The 22,827-nt window shown below is 47.3% G+C and overlaps 1 protein-coding gene across 2 annotated transcripts in view; it reads right to left on the reverse strand.

The window, feature by feature from the left end:
• MAP3K9 (mitogen-activated protein kinase kinase kinase 9) overlaps positions 1-22,827 on the reverse strand; it is a 71,042-nt gene that overhangs the window by 41,132 nt on the left and 7,083 nt on the right. For both annotated transcript variants that reach the window (XM_029238254.1, XM_029238253.1), the window contains exon 2: positions 21,811-22,224. In XM_029238254.1, coding sequence (XP_029094087.1) covers positions 21,811-22,224 — 414 coding nt within the window. The remainder of the gene's footprint in view (positions 1-21,810; positions 22,225-22,827) is intronic.

Genomic DNA, 22,827 nt, shown 5'->3' on the forward strand with positions numbered 1-22,827 from the left:
AGTAACCTTTCCACATCTAGGCAGAGAGAGAGGCAGGAGGTGACTCCTGCCCGTGCTCCTTCCCCTATACCTTGCTGCCCCCTCCCCTCGGGGGTCCCAGTGTTTAATAGTTTCATCTCTACAATACCTTGCATCTCCACAGTGCTGGTCTCTCCTATGCCACGGTGTATGAACCACATCTGCATCTGATGTGTCTTGGGGTGGGCTCAGATCATAAATTAATTGGGCAGGCTGCTCACCTAATCCTATGTCCTGCATGGACAGAGCCACTGCTAAGAGTGGTTTTCTCTGTCAAGTTTATGGCTAATTCTCACTGGGAGGGACAAGGAGGGATAACTGTGTCCAGAGCTGAAGAAAATTGGCAGAGAAGCCCCGGAAGCTAGGAGTCAAACCTAATTCTACTTGAGTTCACTGTCCTTTCCACTAGAACCCTGAGGGTCTCTAAAACCAAACCATTTGAGTATTGCTCTAGATCCTTCTAAGGAAGGGAACCAGCCCCTTTACATTTAAATGGGAGTGCTTTAGAAGTAAAGACTGTAAATACTTGAGGAGCTAGAAGACACTGAAAGTAGGACAGCTTTGGCAAGGTGCAGTGGCAAAAGCTTGCTGGGGGGCAGCCTCTCACCAGCCTTAATTCAAGGCACAGGTGTGCTAAAAGCACTACGGCTGAGACAGTACGTTAGCTTGAGGGTTGGGCGAAAGGTATTGACGGCGTGCAGGACAAGTAACCCTCCTGCACCACCATTTTAGATGTTTTGAGTTTTGCTTTGGGTCATACAGGCTGACCCTGCAAACTCAATACCACTGATCATCTTTAAGTCACAGCCCTCTAGATGGCATAGCTAGGCAAACCATCAGTAAGGTCAGTGGGAGAGCTGGGGAGAGAAAACTTAAATGTTCAAAAGTGTGAGGATAAGAACTCATAAAGCAGAGAAATCCTAGGATCCTGAAGTTCCGCTACCAACACTTCATCCTCAAGACAGGTGTGTATCTGGTGCTAAGCAGTAGCAGGTGGGCCCAACACAGTTGTTCAGTGAAGCCCAAAACAAAATGTTCTCAATCCAGAATCTCCACTTCAATTTACAGAATCCTCTCCCATCAGCCCTTCAGCCACTAGGCTGTAACGACTATGAAACACCCAAGACTGACCCATCTCTAACTTTCCACCCACCTCTAGGGCCCCTGGTGCTTGGCCCAGTACGGATCTAACTATCCCTTTCACAGGGCAATCTTCAGTTCCTGCCCCCACCTATACCAAGCCACCATCTGCATCTCTTTTTCCTTTTCTAAAACATGTGCCCTACCCAGTGATTCACCTCCCGAAGAGCAGAAAGGCCCTCCACAGAGTGGTAAGAAAGACTGAGTCTCATATATCAGAAAGGCAAAGAATAAGCATCAACTCTGAAACTCTGGACCTGGGTTCCACTGCCCACTAATAGGGAAACTTTACTCATTGCTCATTCATCCCAGAAAGGACCATTCTTCTTATTCAAAACTGGGGGAAGAGGTTATTTCAGAGAGGAAGATTCTCCTTGCTCCATCACAGTCCAGGGGTCAGAAAGTCTCCCCTATAAGTCCAGCCTGGAGCTATTAAAAATGGCCAAGGTGCACTGGATGGAATTCTGAGGCACAAGGAGCAGCCCCTCACCAGAGGGTCACATGCCCCAGCAAGTCAACTCTTGAGATGCTGGGCTTTGTCCACAGACCTCAGGGCCCCACCCTGAGTAACTGGAGCGTCCACCTCCTTTCTGGGAAGGAGGCACCACCACCATGGGTGGAAAGGGATTTGAGGTTAACTAAAGCCTCTAAAATACAACCGACGTCCAGGATCACACCTAGAACTGGGAGAGTATCCAGGTTGTTACTCCAAGGGAATCTACACTCATCCCTACTAACACTCCCGCGTGAGAATCCACTGACTTTGGCCAGTAGAAGATACCAACTGCTTTCGTTCCTGGAAAAAGTCAGCAGACACCCAGATAGGCAAAAGGGGGAGGAACACAGAGGGATGAAGAGATGATCTTATAAAGGAAAATAGGATGGAACTTCCCTCATTCTCACGTCTCTACGCCCATTCATTCTGGCCACAAGGCTACATCTGTAACCACTACCATCATCATTGCTAGTATCTATGGAGCATGCCGGGCACTGTGCTAAGCGTTTTACATGCACTATCTCATTTGAAAGACTCAGGAGATGGGTAGTGTTTTCATCTCTATTTACAGATGAAGAAGCAAGCTGTGGCTGAATCAAGTGAGGATCTGCCTCAAAGTCACACAGCCAGGAAGTGGCAAAGCTGAGATGACTGGCTTCAGCTGCCATGCGCTTACCGATGATCTGATTCTGCCCCATCTTATCTGAGCACCTACTGTTGAGGACTCTGGAAATAACAAAGGAAGAATCTCCTCCGAAGATGGTCACAAAATACACATGTGCTCTTGGAGCTGTAAAGAAGGGTCAGGGCTTAGTCCAAGGGAGAGCATCAGAAGGCCACTCACGGTAGGCGGGATAATGTGATTCCAATCCAAAGAGAAAAAACCTTGACGCCTTGGAGAAATAGGAAAGAGTCCCTTGTAGCTGGAGCAGAATCTTCATGAGGGGGAAAAGGAAAAGATGGAGCTGGAGTGCACTGGGCTGGGGCAGGAGCGAAAGACGCAGGCCACACGGAGGAGCTGGGATCTACCCTGGAGTCACAGGCAGTTTTTAAGCAGGGAAGTGGTGTGATCAGATCTGTGTTTTAGCAAAACCCGGTTGCGGTGAGACAAATGGAACTGAAAAAGCAAGAGGCTGGCAGCAAGGACACAATAAGTAACGTATTACAACTGTCCAGGGCACGTGGTGAAGAGTGAACTAGATACTACTGGGGATGGAGATGGGGATGATGGGAGAAGAGACAGAGTCATTAATTACACGTACGGGGAGAAGGAACGGCTGGCTAGTCACAGGAAAACCCTCTGGCTTTGCACGGCACACGGGAAGGTATGAGCATCCAGTGAGTACAGGGGCTTTTAGGGGCCCTATTCCCCTACGTCTGCACCAACATCCTCCCACCCACTCTTCCCTTCCAACAGGGACCAAAGCTGCCCATCCCCCTCCGGCCTCTCCACAACCACGGAGGAACACGGCTCCTTCGCTTCCAGTTGTAGCCACCAACTCACACATCACTGACTGCCACCGTCTGGACCACGTGCAGCTCCACGGTCCTGGCATGCCGAGACCAGACGTTATTGGCCGGAGCAGCTCCGTCCTGCACTGATCTGGCACGACGGGCCAGCCCCAGATGCCAGGACCCCGTGCTTCACAGTGTCGGCCAAAGGTGTGCAGCTGAGAGCTCGGGGAACGGCCCGGGCTAAGAATCAGGCCAGAGGGGATGGATTTGATAGATGAGCTTCCCAGGGTCGGCTAGGGCGTTACTCTGGAGAACCAGTCCTCAGACAGGCACCTGGGCCTTAAGCACAATTCCGACAGGCTGGATAGTTACCACGACTGCGATACGGGGGCAGTATCGCAGTACCCAAGGAGCGTCCAGGCTTCTGGGCCACGCCCGACTCTGGCTGGCTGTGTTGTGACTGTGTGCCACGGGGAATAAGGGAAAATCATGGGCACACGTGCGGACCAGCGCTTGAGAAACAGCTCAGAGCACCAGCCTTCTTCAGAATGTGCCCACACGTGTGCTTGGCACGCAATTCAACAGCAAGAGAGGTGGATTTCTGCTGCCTTTTTGAGCTGAAGGATAGAAGGGGACATGGTAGGGAACTACTCTATTTAGAGACTGACAATGGCTGGTCTCAGGCAGGCACAGCAATTCATCAGGCTGTTTCAAGCTATTTTTCAGTGACCCCTTGACCAGCCCCAGCTTTCCACAGGAACTTCCTTTTCATCTCTTCTTTGGATGCTCTACCCCCTTCCCACCTCACTCATGCCGCTGAGGAAAAGTCTTCTTACAGCCAAGCTTCCTGTGATTAAAACAGAAAAGCCGGTGCCACCTTGCTGGCCAGAGCCCCCAGCGTGTGTTTGCCGGACACCTTGCTGTTGGCAGCATCCTAAAATATGACTATTTCAAAAGACGTCCGTCCACTTGGGCACCTATAGCCATTGCCATCTTGTGCAAATTAAGCCCAGATAACACAGCTGGGACTCCAGCCCTGAGCTTGTCCAGACACAGATGGCACCAGCAGGAGACAGAAACCCAAAGGCAGAGCCCCCCTGCAGCCACTTTCCTTATTAAAAAAAACATCTCCAACACCCGCCTGCCCTGAATACGCCCACCATCCTGGCTCAAAGTGACTGAGGACAGATGCCAGGTCTCTGTCAGGCCTCGGACGCACCCAGCTACAAACTAGATAAAAATAATCACAAAAGAGTCAGCACCTCAGACCGTTGATGATTTTGTCAACAAAGAGTCATTCTTCTTTCTTGGCATGTGGGTGTGGGGTGCTGCTACATCACCGGCTCCCCAGAACCTTGTATCCCCAGCTCTGCCACCAGAGTTCCTGGGAAGGCACAGGGGGTTGACTTTCAAAATGGCACAACATCTCCCATCTTATATGCTTCCTCCAGAGGGACCCTGACACCCCTCCCACTGAAAGGCGGGTCTACTTCGCCTCTGGGTGAATCTGGGTGGGCCTGAGACTCACTTTAACTGCCAGGAGGCAGAGGAAGTGACACTGTGGGACTTCCAAGCCAGGCCAGAAAGGATGATGCAGCTTGTTCACCAGATCACCTGTGCTTGAAGCCTTGAGCCCCCACATAAGTAGTCCGAGAGCCCCGAGACAGCCACGCTCAGGGAGGAGCGACACACGGGCAACCCCACCAGCCATCCTAACCTTCGAGTCCTCCCAGCCCAGGCACCAGACATGTACACAAACAAGCCTTTCAGAGGATTCCTGTCTCCATCTGTGGCCTCACCCAGAGCCTTCACATCTTCCCAGCTGAGGCTCCAGACGCTGAGAAGCAGGAACAAGCTATTCCTACTGAAACTTTTCCAAATTCCTGACGCCAAATCCCCACGAGCATAAAGAAATGGCTCTTGTTTGGGGTGGTTTGTTCCGAGGTAATAGGAATGGAAACAGTTGGTGACATACTTGTGAGTCTATTCTCATATCTGCTGCCACCAAAGAAGCAGCTGCTCTTGGAAATAGAATTTTAAGAAAAGGAAAAGCTCCCTTTTATTGAGCATTTACTTTGTGCCAGGCATTATGCTAAGGGCTTACGTGCATAAGTTCACTTAACGCTCATTACAGTGCTATGAGTTAAAGCTAGGATTATCCCCATTTGACAGAAGAAGAAATGGGCTCAGGGGTTGAGGACCTTGCCCAAAGCCAGATCTGCCTGACTCAGAGGCCCTAACACTGTACCACACTTAGCTCTCCAGCCACATAGAGACCGGAGCTGTATCCACAGGGAAGGCTCAACTACTTGGGAACCTGGCTTTCCTGTTCAGTAGCCCAGGTCTGGGAATTCCCTAAAGAACCCGGGTGACAGGGACACAGTGTCGACAAACACTTGGCCTTGTCTGAGCTGGGACAGGCCCCTTCCCTGGAAAGTCATTGCTGTGGCCCACCACCCTATTACCAGTTCCCCCTGAATCCCACTCCTTCTTCTCCTAACTCCTCCATCAAGGCCTTCCAGAGATTCTGACTGCTGCAGACCCCATCTCATATTCCCTTGGCACACCATTCCACACTGCTTCATACTGTCCTGGTTGTTTGGGTGTGTTTACACAGTATGGCTCCTGAGGGTGGGAAGAACATGGTGGAAGAGACATCTATGTAGGCCTATGATAAAGTGACCTGTCATATTGCCTATAGCATCTTTATAATAGCAGACACATCCATTTCTCACAAGGATCTATTGGGTTGAGAATCATCACCCAGGCACAATGCAAACACTCCAGGCTCTGTGACCTGCACTTCACCCAGGGCATCAAAGGGGAGAAAGGATTTTTTTTTTTTTTTTTTTTTGCAGTACGCGGGCCTCTCACTGTTGTGGCCTCTCCCGTTGCGGAGCACAGGCTCCGGACGCGCAGGCTCAGCGGCCATGGCTCACAGGCCCAGCCGCTCCGCGGCATGTGGGATCTTCCCGGACCGGGGCATGAACCCGTGTTCCCTGCACGGCAGGCAGACTCTCAACCACTGCGCCACCAGGGAAGCCCGGGAGAAAGGATTTGAGGGCGGAGGAGGAAGCAGCACGCCCACCGCAGACACCCATCACCATCACCTTGCAAGCAAGGAATCCCCAAGCACAAAGCCTCAACACAGTGGAAGTTGCCACTTTGAACCACAAGTCCTTAATCCTCCTGGAAAGCTAAGAGGTATGTGCCTGCACCTCTCCAGCCTACCTCCAAAGAGTACTCTACAAATCCCACTCCCTGTGGGATGGAGTTGAGGATCTTACTATGGCTGGGAAAACTCAAGACCACACAGATTCTCAAGGTGGTACAGGTCAAGTTTCCAGGGGAAAGCCGGTCTGTTCCTTCCATCACTGCTACCTGGGAAGGTGCGCGTATCGGGCACAGCCAGAAACTGCTGGGAATAAGCTCAAGTACCTTATTTGCTGTACTTAAGGGACGTCCTTCCTTTTTCCTGAGCGGGGACATTCTTACTCTTCCCAGAAGGTCATTATGGTTGACTTTCCCATCTCAGCCGCTCCTCCTATATACTTCATATCAAATCGAGCACCAGAAAGCTTATGAGGGGCCTAAAACTGACCAGATTCATGATCCATCCAACCTAGAGCCATGCATATAAAGCCAGACTCACATGTTAGAATCACAGGGCAGAGATGTGTTCATTGCAGGGAGGATCCTAAAGTAAATCTAACTTAGGTGGATGTGACTTATTTTGTCAGGCACCGGAGGGCTCACAGCAACACTTCTTAAATCCTTCTTTTTTCTCCCACTCATGGCCCTTCCACAAAGAAGCTCACAAATTTCCTGCTTAGATTTCCTTTTTAAAAAGTGTTTCTGTCAGGCTGAATGTGTAGGATTCTAGTCCTTGTCCCCTCTCCTTTCCTCCCATCACAAAAGCTCGAAAGTAGTAGTAGCAACAGAGTCAAAATTCTCTTTGTGAGGCAGGCAGGAAAAGGGAACAGCTGGGAAGCTTTGCTCATAAGAGTCTGGGTGCTGTTCCCCCAGCAATCAATCCAAATCAGAGAACTAAGGAATGAATGGTGGAAAGTCAAATTTATTTTTCATAGCATTAATCTAAAAATATAAGTGGGCACCACAAAACATGCCTAGTGGTCTGTCCTCCTTGGGGCATGGAATTGCCACACTGGTCCAACACGGTCCATCTGGTTACAAACTCAGCTGCAAAAGCAACGCCCCAGGAAGGCCTGCTCACCTCCCAGATGACACGGAGCTAAGAGTCAGGGCATCTGAAAAACCACGAAGGGCTCTGCCATTAACAAATACGTCCAAACCCTTTCTGAATGTTTACATTACTCTTCTGGTTAGAAATTTTTAAATTCCATAAACCAGCATCTGTGAATTTATCTGAAGTCTATACATACGTCCCTTGTTTAACCAAAAACAAAACCACAACACAAACACAGGCAAAAACAAGAGTCAATGAAGCAGAAACGTCTGTTATGACCCAACTTTTGCACAGCTGTACGTAAGCATAATTTTGGTTCAGGGCCAATATTAACAAGAAGCAAAGCTGAGGCAGAGGCTACAGAATGACAGCTGAGGTTCATGTTGTGCTTCTGGAGGGGGAAAGGAGAAATGAGAAACTAGTTCTCAGCTCCTGTGTATTTTAGGACCTCAGGTCTAGAGGTGTCAGAGGCCCCTGAGCTGGAACAGTGAAGGATCCCCTCCCTGCAATTCTAGATGCGGGGATGATCTGCCCGACAAATGCCCAGGATTCAAGTTCAGGCACCACCATTCTCTAGCTCTATTCTTGCGCAAGGCAGTAAACCTCTCTGAACCCCATTTTCCTCTACTGTAAAATGGGGGTTATCACCACCTCTGCCTGGAGTACCTTAGATACTGTTCCAAACAAAATTCTATAGCACCAAATACAAAATGTGATTATTCTTCATCCTATCTTGAAGAATACTGGGGAGTGCCATTTACTGCTTCACCATGAATAGTAAGCTAAGGGGGAAAAAATCAGATAATGCCACATTACACTAATAATCTTAAATCAACTGAGAGAAGTTTTATGGGAAAAATTTAAGTTGATTTTCCATTACCATCCATGGGACTTGATGGGGCATCCTTCCTTGTCACTAGCACATGGGACAGACAAATAATTTAGTCCAAATATTAGAAAGGTAGGTCTCCTATGGGGGAGGGGGGGAGCGGGGAGAGAAGAACCTCCAGTGGCAGGGAGATTGTTACTGATCCACCCCCGGGACTCCTATCCCTACGCTCAGGTAGCCAGGAGTTGACTGCTTAAGATATAAAAATATTTTTCAATCTGATTAAAAAATGGGTAGAGGACCTGAATAGAAATTTTTCCTAAGAAGATATACAGATGGCCAACAGGCACGTGAAAAGGTGTTCAACATCACTAATATCAGGGAATTGCAAATTAACAACCACAATGAGATATGACCTCACACCTGTTAGAATGGCTATTATCAAAAAGACAAGAAACAAATGCTGGAGAGGATGTGGAGAAAAGCGAACCCTTGGGCACTGTTGGTGGGAATGTAAATCAGTGCAGCCACTATGGAAAACAGTATGGAGGCTCCTCAAAAAAATTAAAAAATAGAACTACCATATGATCCAGCAATCCCAATTCTGGATATATATCCAAAGAAGATGAAATCACTATCTAGAAGAGATATCTCCACTCCCATGTTCATTATAGTGTTATTCACAATAGGCAAGATACATAAAAAACTAAATGTCCATCTACGGATGAATGCACAAAGAAGATGAGGTGTGTATGTATACACACACACACACACACACACACACACACACACACACACACACACACAAAATGGAATATTATTCAGCCATAAAAAAGGAAATCCTGCCATGTGTGACACCATGGATAAACCTTGAGGGTATTACACTAAATGAAATAAATCAGGGAAAGACAAACACTGTACGATCTCACTTACATGTAGAATCTTAAAAAGCCAAAATCATAGAAACAGAGAGTAGAGAGGTGGTTGCCAGGGCCTGAGACATGGGAGAAATGAGGAGAAGGGTACAAACTTCCAGTTACCAGATGAATAAGTTCTGGGGATGTAATGTACAGTACGGTGACTCTGGTTAACAGCACTGTATTATATACTTGAAAGTTGCTAGGAGAATAAATCTTAAACGTTCTCACCATACAAAAACATGGTAGTTATGAGAGGTGATGGATGTGTTAACTACCCCTACTGGGGTGATCATTTCACAGTCTACATGTGTGACATCACATTGTGCCCCTTAAACGTACACAATGTTATATGTCAATTATATCTCAGTAAAGCTGAGAAAAAAAAGAAGCAAAATGTTTCTACTGGTTTTTTTTCCTGAAAATTCAACTACCTAGAAGAACAGTGAATACTCTTATCCTTCTACATAACACAGTGAAGAAAATGACCAAGTTCATGTTGGCAAGCAGGAAAGACACAGACTTCACCCCTCAGCTTTGACCTCTGGGCCCTGTAAGTCAGTCATGCCTGATTCCTCAGATGGTGTCTAGAGCCTCGTGCCACCACTGTCTACCATACTGTGGACTGGCTGGAAAGCCAGACAGAGTAACCGGCCACTGTCAGGGTCTGGGGGTGGCTGAGAGAAAGAACACAGTCACGAGACTCAGCAACCCCGAGAGCGTGGCTTTAGGCAAGCCACTCAATTTCTCCAGGTCACAACCGAAGGCTCCTTTAAGCTCTAACCTTACCAGTAAACACAAGAGAAAATTAGAATCACTGGAAACTGAAGACTATCACTATTTTCCCCAGCCATGCCGCTTTCCCCTTCCTCTGGGGTTCTGAAGGTTAACAGAATGCAGAAACAAAAACATATAGGACGTGTCCAGACAGCAATGTGCACTATGGCTAAAATGGCAGGAGAAGATGAGGTATATTGAGCAAATGAGCAAATCATATATGACCATTAAAAAAGCCAGATTCGCACAGTGGAATCTGGGATAACTTCTTGTCTTTTTTCAATCATCCTTCTTCCTGTTACACTGCCTTATCAGACAAATCAGGTTGCAAAAGTCTCAAGGATTTTCAGGGAGAGGTCTGACCTACAAGACCCATCACTGCCAGGGCCCTGCAGCCCCACTGGTGTGGCGACAGGCCTCGCCCCTGCCTCACCCACAACTGTGCTCCCAGGGATGGGTAGACAGACGCAGCCTTCAGAGGTGGGCGATTCCAGAGGCAAACAGTAGGCTTCTCACTTTCCCAGCAACTCCAAGGAACCCCTTCCTTAGGGTCCCAAGATCCTGAAAAGTTTATGAAATGAATAGATAAAAGCCAGGGCTGGACAAGAGCAAAGGCAGCTCACTCAGTAAAGGAATTTGAGTCCATCCAGAAAGGAACTAGGGACAGAAAAGGCAAGATTTCACAGCAAAATTGGAATTTCTGCCAAACATAGGGAGTGCCATATGCAAGTCCTGTATTAGGCAGGATTCGAGGGATGGGGGAGGTAGGGAGCAGGGAAAGGTGGAAGAAGGAAAAACAACACCTCTTCTGTCAAGAATCCTAGTGGGGGGAGGAGGGGTAAATTAGGAGGTTGGGATTAACATATATGCACTACTATATATAAAACAGATAGGGGCTTCCCTGGTGGCGCAGTGATTGAGAGTCCGCCTGCCGATGCAGGGGACACGGGTTCGTGCCCCGGTCCGGGAGGATCCCACATGCCGCGGAGCGGCTAGGCCCGTGAGCCATGGCCGCTGAGCCTGCGCATCTGGAGCCTGTGCTCCGCGGTGGGAGAGGCCACAACAGTGAGAGGCCCGCGCACCACAAAAACAAAACAAATCAAAACAAAAAAAACAGATAACCAACAAGGACCTAATGTATAGCACAGGGAACTATACTAAATATTTTGTAATAACCTATAAGGGAAAAGAATCTGCAAAAGAATATATATATATATGTATATTCTGTATACCTGTAACTAACCACGACATTGTAAATCAACTATACTTCAATAAAACTTTTTTAAAAGGAAAAAAAATAAATTCTTCAAGCTCAAGGCTTAAGATATATATACTTTACTACATGTAAATGTTATGTTTTAATAAAAAATTAAAACACTAAGAAAGAAACAAACACCAAAAAAGAAGAATTCTATTGGGATTCTTGTTTTCATGAAAAAAAAATTGTTAAAGGAGACCAAAAAACCCCTTAATTTCCTTTGCTTCTAAAAAATAAATTTAGGGTAGGAAGGAGACTGATTTTTCTTTATATTTCAATTGTACTATTTTGACCATGTGTATGCAATGCATTTTGTATTGTAAAAATCTATAGTGCAGGGGAATTCCCTGGCAGTCCAGTGGTCAGGACTCTGCACTTTCACTGCCGAGGAACTAAGATCCCACAAGCCGCGCAGCGTGGCCAAAAAAAAAAAAAAAAAAAGCTTATTGGAAAAAAAAAATCTATAGTGCAATTGGAGAAAATATGACTAAAATATTGAAAATGCAAGTATAAGACAAATTATACTCAAAAGTACAAGATCACAAATTGTGGATCTAAATACTGTGGGAATAAATATAGCTGCTGGAATTACAATACTACTGATCGCTAGATATATGGACAACTTACTTTGTGCCAGGCACTGCTAAGAGCTGCACCTAGGTGATTTTATTTAATCCTTACTTCTACCCTGTAAAATGAGAGAGGTGGGATTATGATTATTCCCATTTTACTTTTACAGAAACTAAGCAAGTACATCCTTTTCTGAAGGTCCCAGCTAGCAACAGAGCCAGGACTCAAACCCAGTGTCACCCAGAGCTCACGTGGGTTCATCTCCAGCAGAAAATGGGGTTTACATCTCAAGTGTGGGCTCTAAAGGAGAGTTTTGGCATTGTTTGGAGCTCTGGGGGACACTGGGAGGCAAGGGGGTTCATGCATGGGAAAAGGCACAGGGCTGAAATCTGATGATCAAAACCGCAAACATTTCTTGAGAACCTTTTAAGGGCTGGGCACACCCAGATTTGGAAATAAAGCTGCAATACAGAGAAGGAAAAGAGACAATCACACTCCATTCTCCTTCCAAAAAAAGACAATAATGCTCAAAATAAAATCTCTGAATATTCCAGAGTCTTAAAAGAGACTGTGCCACAAGAATGCTAAGTTGATTTGGGGAACCCAGGAGGGGGATATGAGAAAGGGCATTCTCTTTGACCCTGGCAGCAGACAAGGGAGCGACAGGAATATACTGCCTTCCTCCTGGGGCAAAAGCATTTTAATTATCAGCTGAGAGGCCAGCAGAGCCATAAAACTGGCCAGCTGTCCCATGCAATCAGGCCAAAGGCCATAACAAGACGAGGCAGCATTTCTCAGGGGGCCGAGCACTGTGAGTTAAGGCTGGGTCCAGAGAGAGCAAGAGGCACAGGCCTTTCCCACAAGAGGCCCACGCACAGTAGGAAGGAGCTGCAGGGGATCGATGCCTTTCTGTGGCTTCCACTGAAACAAATCTGCCCATCCATAAAATTACCCCTGGCTGACTCAGGAGAAGGCAGCTCAGGGCTGCCTAAAATCCCCATGCTACTTTAAAAAGGGAAACCCAACTATACCCTGTGTATGCCTAAAATAACAAGGGATAGAAAGAGGGGGGAAAGGGGCGGCCCCTTCACTGAATGTGGTTCCTGGGTGATACCTGCTAGACATCATTTCATGCCATCTTAAGACAGCACTGCTCTCTTCTGTCTTCTCCACATTTTACAGATGAGAATCCTGGTGCTCCAAGAGGCGTGCCCCATGTCAGGGACTCAAGAAGTAGTTTAAATCCCAGTCTCTGACTCCCAAGCCGGTGTTCCTTCCATCAGACCACAGTGGCTCCTGATGCCAAGCTTAAGGGGGAAATGCTTCCTTCTCAAATCAAAACCTCCAAGTTTCCCACAGAGAGCAAAAATCCCAAGGAAGTTAGAAGAGAAGGGGACGTGTGATCTACAGCTTTAATGCCTCGTTTCTGTGTCTCACGGCCACGTCTAGTGCAGTGCTCAGGCACAGCCTCCCGCTATTCTGTGGGGGAGTGGGCACAGAGGCACACGATAAAAACCATCTGAAAAAGCCTTATGTTGATTCAGAGAACTGAGTGGGAAAGCAGCAGCAGGGCTCTGAGACACCAGGATGCCCCTCGCTTAGCTCCAAGGACAGAAGTGGCATTTGACTGACTGCGCCCTGCTTCCAGGATGAAGGCTGCCCTTGGTGTATTGCGAGTCCCCGTCATGATTCATGTGACCGGAGTATCTTGTCTCGGCAAGGCCATCTGTCACGCCCCGGGGAGCAAAGGGGAAAAGGAGCACCTGTGGGCTCCTGTCAGCTGCTTCCCTGCTGAACCGCTTGGCGAAGACTCCCCATCAGAAGCTTTGGCCCCTTCAGTGAAGCCAGGAAGTGGGGAGCCTGGGTGCGCTGTAGCCTGACACACAGACTCAGATAGACCGTGTGGTCATCACGCACTCCCAAACACACACATTCACACTTCAGGTCACATCATGTCAGCCCTGGGAGGGAAGGACTTCAGGGACCATCTTGTCCAAACCTCTCATTTCATAGATGAGGAATCAGGCCCAGCGAGATCACCAGATGTGCCTGGGAGCACCTAGCCGGTGCTCTGCCCCCATCCTCTTCTTACCCAGATGTCCAATTAAAAAGTTCTCCTGGGCATCCCTGGTGGCGCAGTGGTTGAGAGTCCGCCTGCCGATGCAGGACACATAGGTTCGTGCCCCGGTCCGGGAGGATGCCATATGCCGCGGAGCGGCTGGGCCCGTGAGCCATGGCCGCTGAGCCTGCGTGTCCGGAGCCTGTGCTCCGCAACGGGAGAGGCCACAACAGTGAGACGCCCGCGTACCGCAAAAAAAAAAAAAAAAAAAAAAAAAGTTATCCTTTCTTCATAACCTTCTCTGAGTCTTAGATTAATAAAAACTGTAACCCTCTTCCCCCCAAATGAGCCTACACACATTTTGTACAGATCCTTGCTTAATAAGAGGAGTATGTGTAGTTCAACAGGAAGCCGATGGGGGTCCTGACAGGGACTCCAAGGTAAAGAGATGGGTGATTTGGGGAAGAAGTTACATTTTTCTCTTGCCTCAACCAGACCGCTGTCACCACTCTGTGTCCCAGTTTCCCCATCCATAAGTGACCCTGAGCTACCTCACGGGAATGAGGGAAAACACCAAGTCAGGAATGGAAAATTTTCCAAGAGCCGTGGACGAAAGGAGACACATGCAGGCTCTTGTCTCCTTTGAGATCCCGAAGCACAAATCTTGACCCTGAGCGATGACAGTGCCAAAGGCCACCTGTGAAAAGGGGAGATCGCTACTTAGCTGTTACCAAATTTGTTTGGGGAGGATTGTGGGGAAGGGAAGACATAATCATTTACCTGACTTTCAATTGTGGCTCGAAACAGAGGTAACGGGGAAGAGACTAAAGAATCATGTGGACATCAGAGCCCGTACACCTTGCAAAGCCCTTCTTGCCCTGAACCCAACCCCTCACCGTGGCTGTTTCTCCCAAGCTCAAGGCTCAATCACAGTCCAGAAATACCTACCAAGATCCTTCACACAACACAATCCTCTTCTCCAACTCCAACACAGGCTTTCTAGGTGTCTAAATGCTGCCCAGGGCCCCAAGCTTCTCCCCGCCCCTGAGTAAGCTGCAGAGAAGTCCCCAGAGTCACCAGAGGAAGGAAAGGTAGGCAGCTTCCCCAAGCAAGCTGGGGGGAATGAGGGCAAATGTTCCATGAAGAGGGCAGTTACCCTCATGAATCCTTAGAAGGGGTCCCTCAGCCCCACAAACTTTGGGAAAGGGCTGAGGCAAGAGAATCCAGGGGGATTGTCCAGGGCACCATCGCCTCCTGGACAGCCACGCTCGCACTGGGCATTTGTGTGCTGGTTTTAGGTCCTTCTCCGTGACCCCACAGGGAACTCCTCGAGGGCAGGGGCCGTGTCTGGTTTTGCTTCCTGTTATAGTCCCAACACCAAGCGCTCAAAATGACACACAAATGAGAACCATCTCAGCACAGGAGACAGCCATGGCCAAGCGAAAGGGGGAAAGCAAGGCTCCCACGCAAAGTTAAAGAAGTGAGAGGTGCAATGAAGCCTGCAGGTCAGACCTCCTGGCCTCGCCAGCTTCTCCTGCTGAGTCACCTGACTGGTTATTTGCCTCATTTCAGCTTTATTCACTTATGTATTTATTTTGACGTGCAGAACGTGTCTCTGTACTCATGGAAAATGCTACCCATCAACTGAACACAATACTTTGGGACATGCCTGGTACCTGTTGGCCAACCTTAGGTATAGCCTCGTGTAACCAAAGGAGAAGTCTAATTCATTGAGTGAGTGCTTGTACACTTTTGCCAGGAAAAGCTCTCAAAACATGTCTGACATCCTCCAACTCTCTGTGCAAGGGAACTTGTAGCAAAGAACCACAAAGAGCAGAAATGGGGAGAGAGACTTGGCAGTGCCTGAGCCAGGTACTGTTGGAAGTATCTCATTTGGGGATGCGTTCATGAGGCACCTCTCGAAAAGAATTGGGAACTGGGTGCTCTGCCTGATATTCTGCTGCCTGCTAGATCTACCCTGGGAACGTCGTATAGTTTATCTCATTCTCCTATAGGAAAATAACAGCTACTCCTCATTCTTGTCTAAGTCCTTTCTGCCATATGGCTCCTTGCCGGGATGGCTGTGCCTTAGCGGCTGCATCCCTCAGGCAACAAGGGGTTCCACCTCAGTGTACAGGAGAGAGGACGCTAGGGCATGGATTCAGTGGGTCACAGAGCTCCACAAGCCTCACAGCAGGCAAACCCTCAGCCTGGAGAAATTCTGCACAGGAAACGCAGTCAGGGGCTGTGGCCAGTATCCGGTCAGGGGGCACTCCAGGGCTTAGAACGTGATAGCCAGCCTGACGCCAAGGGCGAGATGGACGCTCTGTCCTCCTCACACTTTAAGAAATCAGGTCTTCCGCTTCCTTACCTTGGGAACTTTGAGAGAAGGCTGGAGAAAGGCACAAAGCACATGCTGGGTGGCAGGGGGGTGCTCCCAGGCATCCAGTTGCCAGAGGATCAGCCAACTGAACAATTCAACAAAACTGGAATAGATGTGGCGAGGAGAACCGCAGGGAATTCACAGCTGGGAACAAAAGGAGAGCTGAGGCTGGAGGCGACAGACAGGCAGTGGACCCAGGTGACGGGGGGGAGTGGCCTGCTCCTGCAGCACCTGGCAGCCTGCACCTGGCCACAGGGGAGACATCGGCCAGTGAGAGTTATTCGGGCCTGGCATCCGGGAAGGGTGTGGGGAAAGAAGAGGGCAGGGGTGTTAGAGGTTGGAAACGAAAGCCCTGTAAAAAATGCCACACTTGGCGCCTGAAACAGGTTGACATTAGGAAGGATCAAGGGCCTGGAGATTATGAGGAGGAAGAGCAACTTCCATGCGAGTGAGGCACGAGGGATGTCCTCCAACAAGACAAGGGGAATCTTTACCCTCCGAGATCCTGCAAGTAGACTAATTCAAGTGATACTTTCTTCACTCGTTCATTCATTCATTCATGTGCCTGGAAGCTAAAGATACAAAATCCATTTGGAGATGTAGCAGATGCTCCTGACAGCAGAGCCAACAAAGAGAGGAGGCCAGGGGATGCGACAGGGCAGCGGGTTGCAGGCCAGCACGGTGTTTCGATCTGTCCTTCAATGGCCTGTGCTGGGTAGAGCCTGCACTCACTTCACCATCATGCCCACCACGCCCTACAGTGTTACACCAGCTGCTTCCCAGACTATGGGCCCTGAATGCAAGGCATCTGAGCTTGCAACCACTGGACTAGCGGCTCTGGTCCCTTGTCCCCCTAGTATTCTTCTACATACTACCAGATCATCTAGATTTAGCACCAAATGACTACTTAGCATTGACTCCAGTGACAGGCCAGTGGGAAGGAGAAGTGGCCAGGTTTGAGTTGAGCACAGGAAAGTGAGTAGGGTTTGGATAGGCAGAGAGACGAGGCGAGGGTACTCCTGAAAGCAAGGTTATTCCCATAGCAACAGTAAGTGTGATGAGGGCCCAGTGGTTGGGAAGTAGTACACAGTATATTCCAGGGGAAGGAGGAAACCGGCTTGGCTTAAGGGGGAAATGCCTTCAGAGGAAGAAGAGGGCGATAAGGCAGCAAAGACCCATGAGAAGTTTACGTTGACATTTGAAAAGAGGAAGGCAGGGATGGCTAGTCCCAAACCAAATATGGTTCACCGCTCACCTCTGCTCTTTCGGCTATGAAATTAAGAATGAGTTCCTCACACGCCAATGAAATGTGGCTGCTCCCTGTGCGCAGAGGAATATTATTCCTAATTATATAAAACTAAAGCACTACAGGGTCACACAAAATAAACAGGGGGGCAGTGAAACACCCTGGCTGCCCCACTGCAGAGTGCCGGCAGCAGTGCAGCCATGAGGAGTCAGACCTGGGCCCAACATCTGGTCTTAGGACTGGCAGTGACAGCCTAGAGAACTGGCTGCCCACTCTGACCCTCCACGTCCTCATTTGTAAAAATAAAGACATTCACAGTCTTTACTCTGCAGGGCTGCTGTGAGAATTAGATGAGAAGCCACATAAAATGTTTAAGATGGTGCCTGACCTAAAGAGAGCACTCAATAAGCATTAGTTGCTTCTTGTTGCTATTATTATACGGGGGTTTGGTGGTTGTTATTGTTATTACTATTATTACTATTATTATTATTTAGGGCTTTGGTTATGATGATGATGATGACTATACAGGGGTTTGGTTTAGTTAATATACTGTATCTAAATAGTGGAATAATGTAAAACCTTTAAATATCTTGTGGCAGAAGACCATTTATTTAATAAGAAAGTGGTCACAATACACCAAGCAGTCGGGGGCAGTGGGGAGGGGAGAAAGCATACGACAAGCAATGGACTTATTAGGGTCTCCTGTGTAAGATTTAGGGGTGAAAACAAATATGCATAAATGCCAAAAAAATGGAAAAACATACATTGTGTTTAGCTCTATGTTCTTCTGTGCTTTCTAAGGGGAGGAAAGAAGTTATTTAATAATAAAATAAAAGTAATAACACTACCTTCACTTGGAGTAAGGCTTTTCATTTTCCAAAGCTTTTTCACATATCTCAATTTTATACTAATTTTATTTTTAATGGCCCCTATTAAACTGCTATTCTGCCAAATGCCCTTAAACCAAAATCCTGAAATCCACTTATCTACCCCCCAAAGGACAATATTTCCACTCAAAGACCATCTTTCACTAACACCTTTGCTAACAATCAAGTAGCTGGTTTTCCCCAATGTGAGGAGCAGAGACACATAAATCCACTTTTATAGCCAGGGCTTTAGTGAGTAGTTTCATGAAGAGATGTTTAAGTTAATGATGCACTGTAATAAAGTAGTAGAAACCATCAGTTAAATCAGGGGTCTGAGCCACACGTCCCAGGGCCTGGCTAACCCTGCTCGTTTGGCTCTAAGATGCTCCATATCTAGGATAACACATCTTCCCAATGCATGTCCCCAGATTCCGTGGTAAGACTGCCAGCTGCTTCCCCACCAGCCATGTTCTCTCTCTTCCTTGGTAACAGACCCTGATTATTAGCTAGGCTCCACGCCACCCAGAATAAAATCCTCCATCTCCCAGCAGCCCCTGCGCTAGCCATGGCTGTGGGACTCCATTCTGGCCACTGAATACATGCAGATGCGTTGTGCCGGACTTCTGGGAAGTTAATGGGAGTCGACTCAGCCACAGGAGCAGCTTCTTCTGTGCTTCTGCTTTTCCTGCTCCTTCAGGCTTGTGACTTGGACCAAATAACTGGCATTTCACCAGCCATCTTGGACCATACGACAGCCCCAAGATGCAAACCATGTACTGGGATGATGGAGAGAAAAACAGGAGCCTGGGTCCCTGATGACACGTGGAGATGCTCTAAAACCCCATCCTGGCCTTCTTTTCAAAGACAACTTACTACAGATGATATATGAACGTAGGATATTATATGCTATACACATCTGGCAAACAGCACATGACTTTTTTAAGTGGGTCATCAGGATAATGAAGCATTTTAATAAATCACTTTTTTACTGAACCTTTTGTAACAGCTAGATGTTTATCACCAACTACTTTCTTTTTCCACAAAGACAGCCCCCCTATATACTTCACTCTTTTCTCTGGTGGTTCAAAGTCAACTAACACATATAATTCATAGAATTCTGCCCTCACATGACTGTGATCAAAATCCAACTCTCTGGAGCCCCTAATAAAAACCAAGAGAACCTGGCCAGTATCCCCAGGTCTGCAAAACACAAAGAAGTTATGACACTCAAACTGGAGGCAAACAAGCAGCATAACATTTCTAAAATGATTTTCAAGTCATGCACACACAGCAATGGAGCAAGAGCAATGGTGTCATCAGGGCTCATGTTGGATAAATTCAATCCCAGGCAAACACCCGCCCACAGACAAATGTCAAGGAGCCACCCCAACTCACATGCGAGATTTACAGCAGGCATTAACATCAGCACCACCCATGCAGCCCAGGGCGCTATGGACATTTCAGGGCCTCAACTGTCTTGACGAGGTCCTTTAAAATACTGCCCTATGTGTAAGTCCAACTCCTGCCATCATACACTGTACCTGAAGGTCCCCCTCAGCAATCCTAAAACCCACGTAAAGACAAAGAAGGACCAGGGCTTTGTCTCCAGGGTGACAGAATGACATTCAGGTCCCTTGTTGTCTCCTGCAAACAGCATAACCTTGGCAAGTTAGCTTTTCCTTCACAAGAGCCTAGACTTCTAAACGCAAGTCACAAAAGGTAAAACCTTATACTTACATCTTGAAATTACAACCAGATTTAAAACTTCGCAGAGGAAATTATTAACTTTTACTATCATCCTAGCCCAAGTTTTTAAATGGGCTCAATTACATAAGGTTAGTGCACTTAGCCTTATCTCCCAGATAAGGATGTAAGAAAACATTTTAAAATTCAGCTTCTATATCACATTTTCTACCAACACATCCGCTTGTGCTTACCCCATCATCCAAAGCAATCTCTAGGTAGAAATTACTTTGAAAAGCGGGTCACCAAAAGTTTTAACTTATTTAATACATTTATAGAACAGAATTTTGCAGGAGGGATGAGAATAATCATACAGTAAAGAGATAGAATATGGCAGAAGGAAAAGAGAGACCAGATTTTATTTTATGCAACTTAAATCCTTCACATGCATTACGTCTAAAATACATATCTAATGCTCCATACTCTCACAAGGATGAATTTTGCTTTTATTAAGGGGGAAGATGGTGCAGGCAGAAGAGGTAAGGGTAATAAATGCTATTTTAAAGTAAACCAGAAAGTATACTTGTGTATATATAGGCCATATATGCTTTTTATTTTTATTTTATTTTATTTTATCTTCTGGCCGCACCACAAGGCATGTGGTACCTTAGTTCCCTGACCAGGGCTTGAACCCGTGCCCCCTGCAGTGGAAGGAAGCATGGAGTCCTAACAACTAGACCGCCAGGGAAGTCTCCACATATGCTTTTTAAATGTCTGGAAAAATATGCCAAATGTAATGCTTCTACCACTGGGAGGAAAACATTACGGGTGATCTTTCTCTTCTTTTTGTTTATCTACACTTTCTAATTTTTGTACAACAAAAACACTTACTACCTATGTAATTTAAAACGTATTTTTTAAAGTTAACAGATTCACAATAGCATCAACAGAAAAATAAGCCACATCTGGAACAGCTTGGGACAGAACAAAGCCTGAAGGATTTCTGGGCTCAAGGCTGAAGGATGCAGACAGTGAAGTTCCTGGGGCCCCAAAGTCCTAACGCCCTCCTCTCTGGACAGGATGCTCAACGTGATTTTAAGCATATGCCATTTAGCAAACTGTATCCTCTCTACCATGCAGTTTAGGCAAGAGACAGTCTAAATTACCACACAAAAGAAGCATACTCCCAGCGCCTGCTGATTCAGCCAAGGAAAGAGACTGAAGTTTCTACCAACTCACCATTTAATTATGTGTAACACTTGCTTTACAATCCAATTTATGGGTCCTAGAGGTTTAATAAAGTTACCGCTCAGTTCCCTGCTATTAAACACTGGGCAGTTATGACAATTAATTAATACCACCCCAAGGCTACCAGGAGGGCTGTAGTTCTACCAGCCAGGTCGCGCTCTCCGAGTTGAAATGGCCACCAGAATGGGCCTCCCAGCTTGAACAACATGCCCCTTCTGCCTTATACCCCTTCTCTGGTGGGGACCTCAGGTTGGGGAGTTAGGTAGAAATGCAAACAGGTGGTATTGGTTTGCTTTACCGGTTGTTCCGCCGAAGAGGTTTTAACCCCTTTTGTGATCACAGGCACCCCTTCCTCAAGTGGAAAAATAAATCTATATGTTTTGTTTGCACGGTACATCAGAATGACATACTGCCAACCACGCCTGCTAATGAAAGCTCAGAATTATCCCAAACCCCTCCGGTGCCTCATTCTTCTCCTCCTAAACCAATTCTTCCTGGCATTCATCCCACCCCCCCACATCTCAAGTCAAGGATGGACTGGTTTTAAGGAAAGCGTTTCGCTGCCCACTAAGATTCCTGAGGAACCCACTCCAACCGAAGCCACGGACTGAGTCTGAAAGTGCTTGTAAGCCCTCCAGCCTCATCTCTCCGTACTCACTGTTGCTGGATTTAAGGTCGCGGTGGATGATGGGGACAATTGCCTCATCGTGTAAGTAGTTCATCCCTCTGGCAATCTGCACGGCCCAGTTCACCAGGATGTCTGGGGGAATCCTTTTCCCAGATAACACTCTATTCAAAGGCCCTCCACGAGCAAACTCCATGACCAAGCAGAGGTTGGGCTCCTTCAGACACACCCCCCTAAGGGCAATGATGTTGGGATGCTTCAGCATGGCGAAGAGCTTGGCCTCCTGGCGAACATTCTCTATGGTCTGGCTGATGTCCTCGTCCGGGTCGTGGCGAGCTGCTTTCACGGCGACCTCATCCCCTATCCAGAAAGCACGGTAGACCTTCCCAAAGCCCCCGATGCCAATAATCTCTTCCAGGGTTAGCTCCGCAAAATCAATCTCTAACACTGAGAAAGAAAAGAAAAAAAGAAGCAAGTCAAAAAAATGTGAAAAACACCATTTTATCACCCAGTTACCTGGGTGGGTAAACACAGCAAGTTGTCTGCGCACTTAGATTTTCTGTCTTCTCACTATAAACTCCCTAAAGACAGGAAATGTGATTCACTTTTTTTCTGTTACGTTATCCTTAGTGACTAGCACAGAGCAGGCATTCAATACATATTCATGAAATAACTTCCACTTGGGAATTCACGCAGAATCTTGTACCGAGAGCAACCATTCTAACTAAAAGGAAAATTGGGGGAGATCATTTTCATGAGACTTATTCACATTTCACTGTGTACATACTAGGTAGTGAGAAGCATAAAATCCAGTGCCACGGCAGACACACGACAACCAGACCACTTTAGTAGCAGTATGATCCAAAGATGAGGAAAATCACTAATTCCCACCACAGGACAGGGATTAAGGGCGAGTGGGGAAGGGATTCTCAAGGAAGGAAACATTTGAAATGGGCCCTAGAGAATGAGTGGGAGGGATCTCATCAGGCAATGACATTTTGGAGAAGCACAAGTGGAGAAGGACAATCCAGGTAGAGGGAAGGTCATGAG

The sequence above is a fragment of the Monodon monoceros genome, unplaced genomic scaffold, assembly GCF_005190385.1.
Source record: "Monodon monoceros isolate NGI ecotype Baffin Bay Population unplaced genomic scaffold, NGI_Narwhal_1 Super_Scaffold_21, whole genome shotgun sequence".
Classification (NCBI taxonomy): domain Eukaryota; kingdom Metazoa; phylum Chordata; class Mammalia; order Artiodactyla; family Monodontidae; genus Monodon; species Monodon monoceros.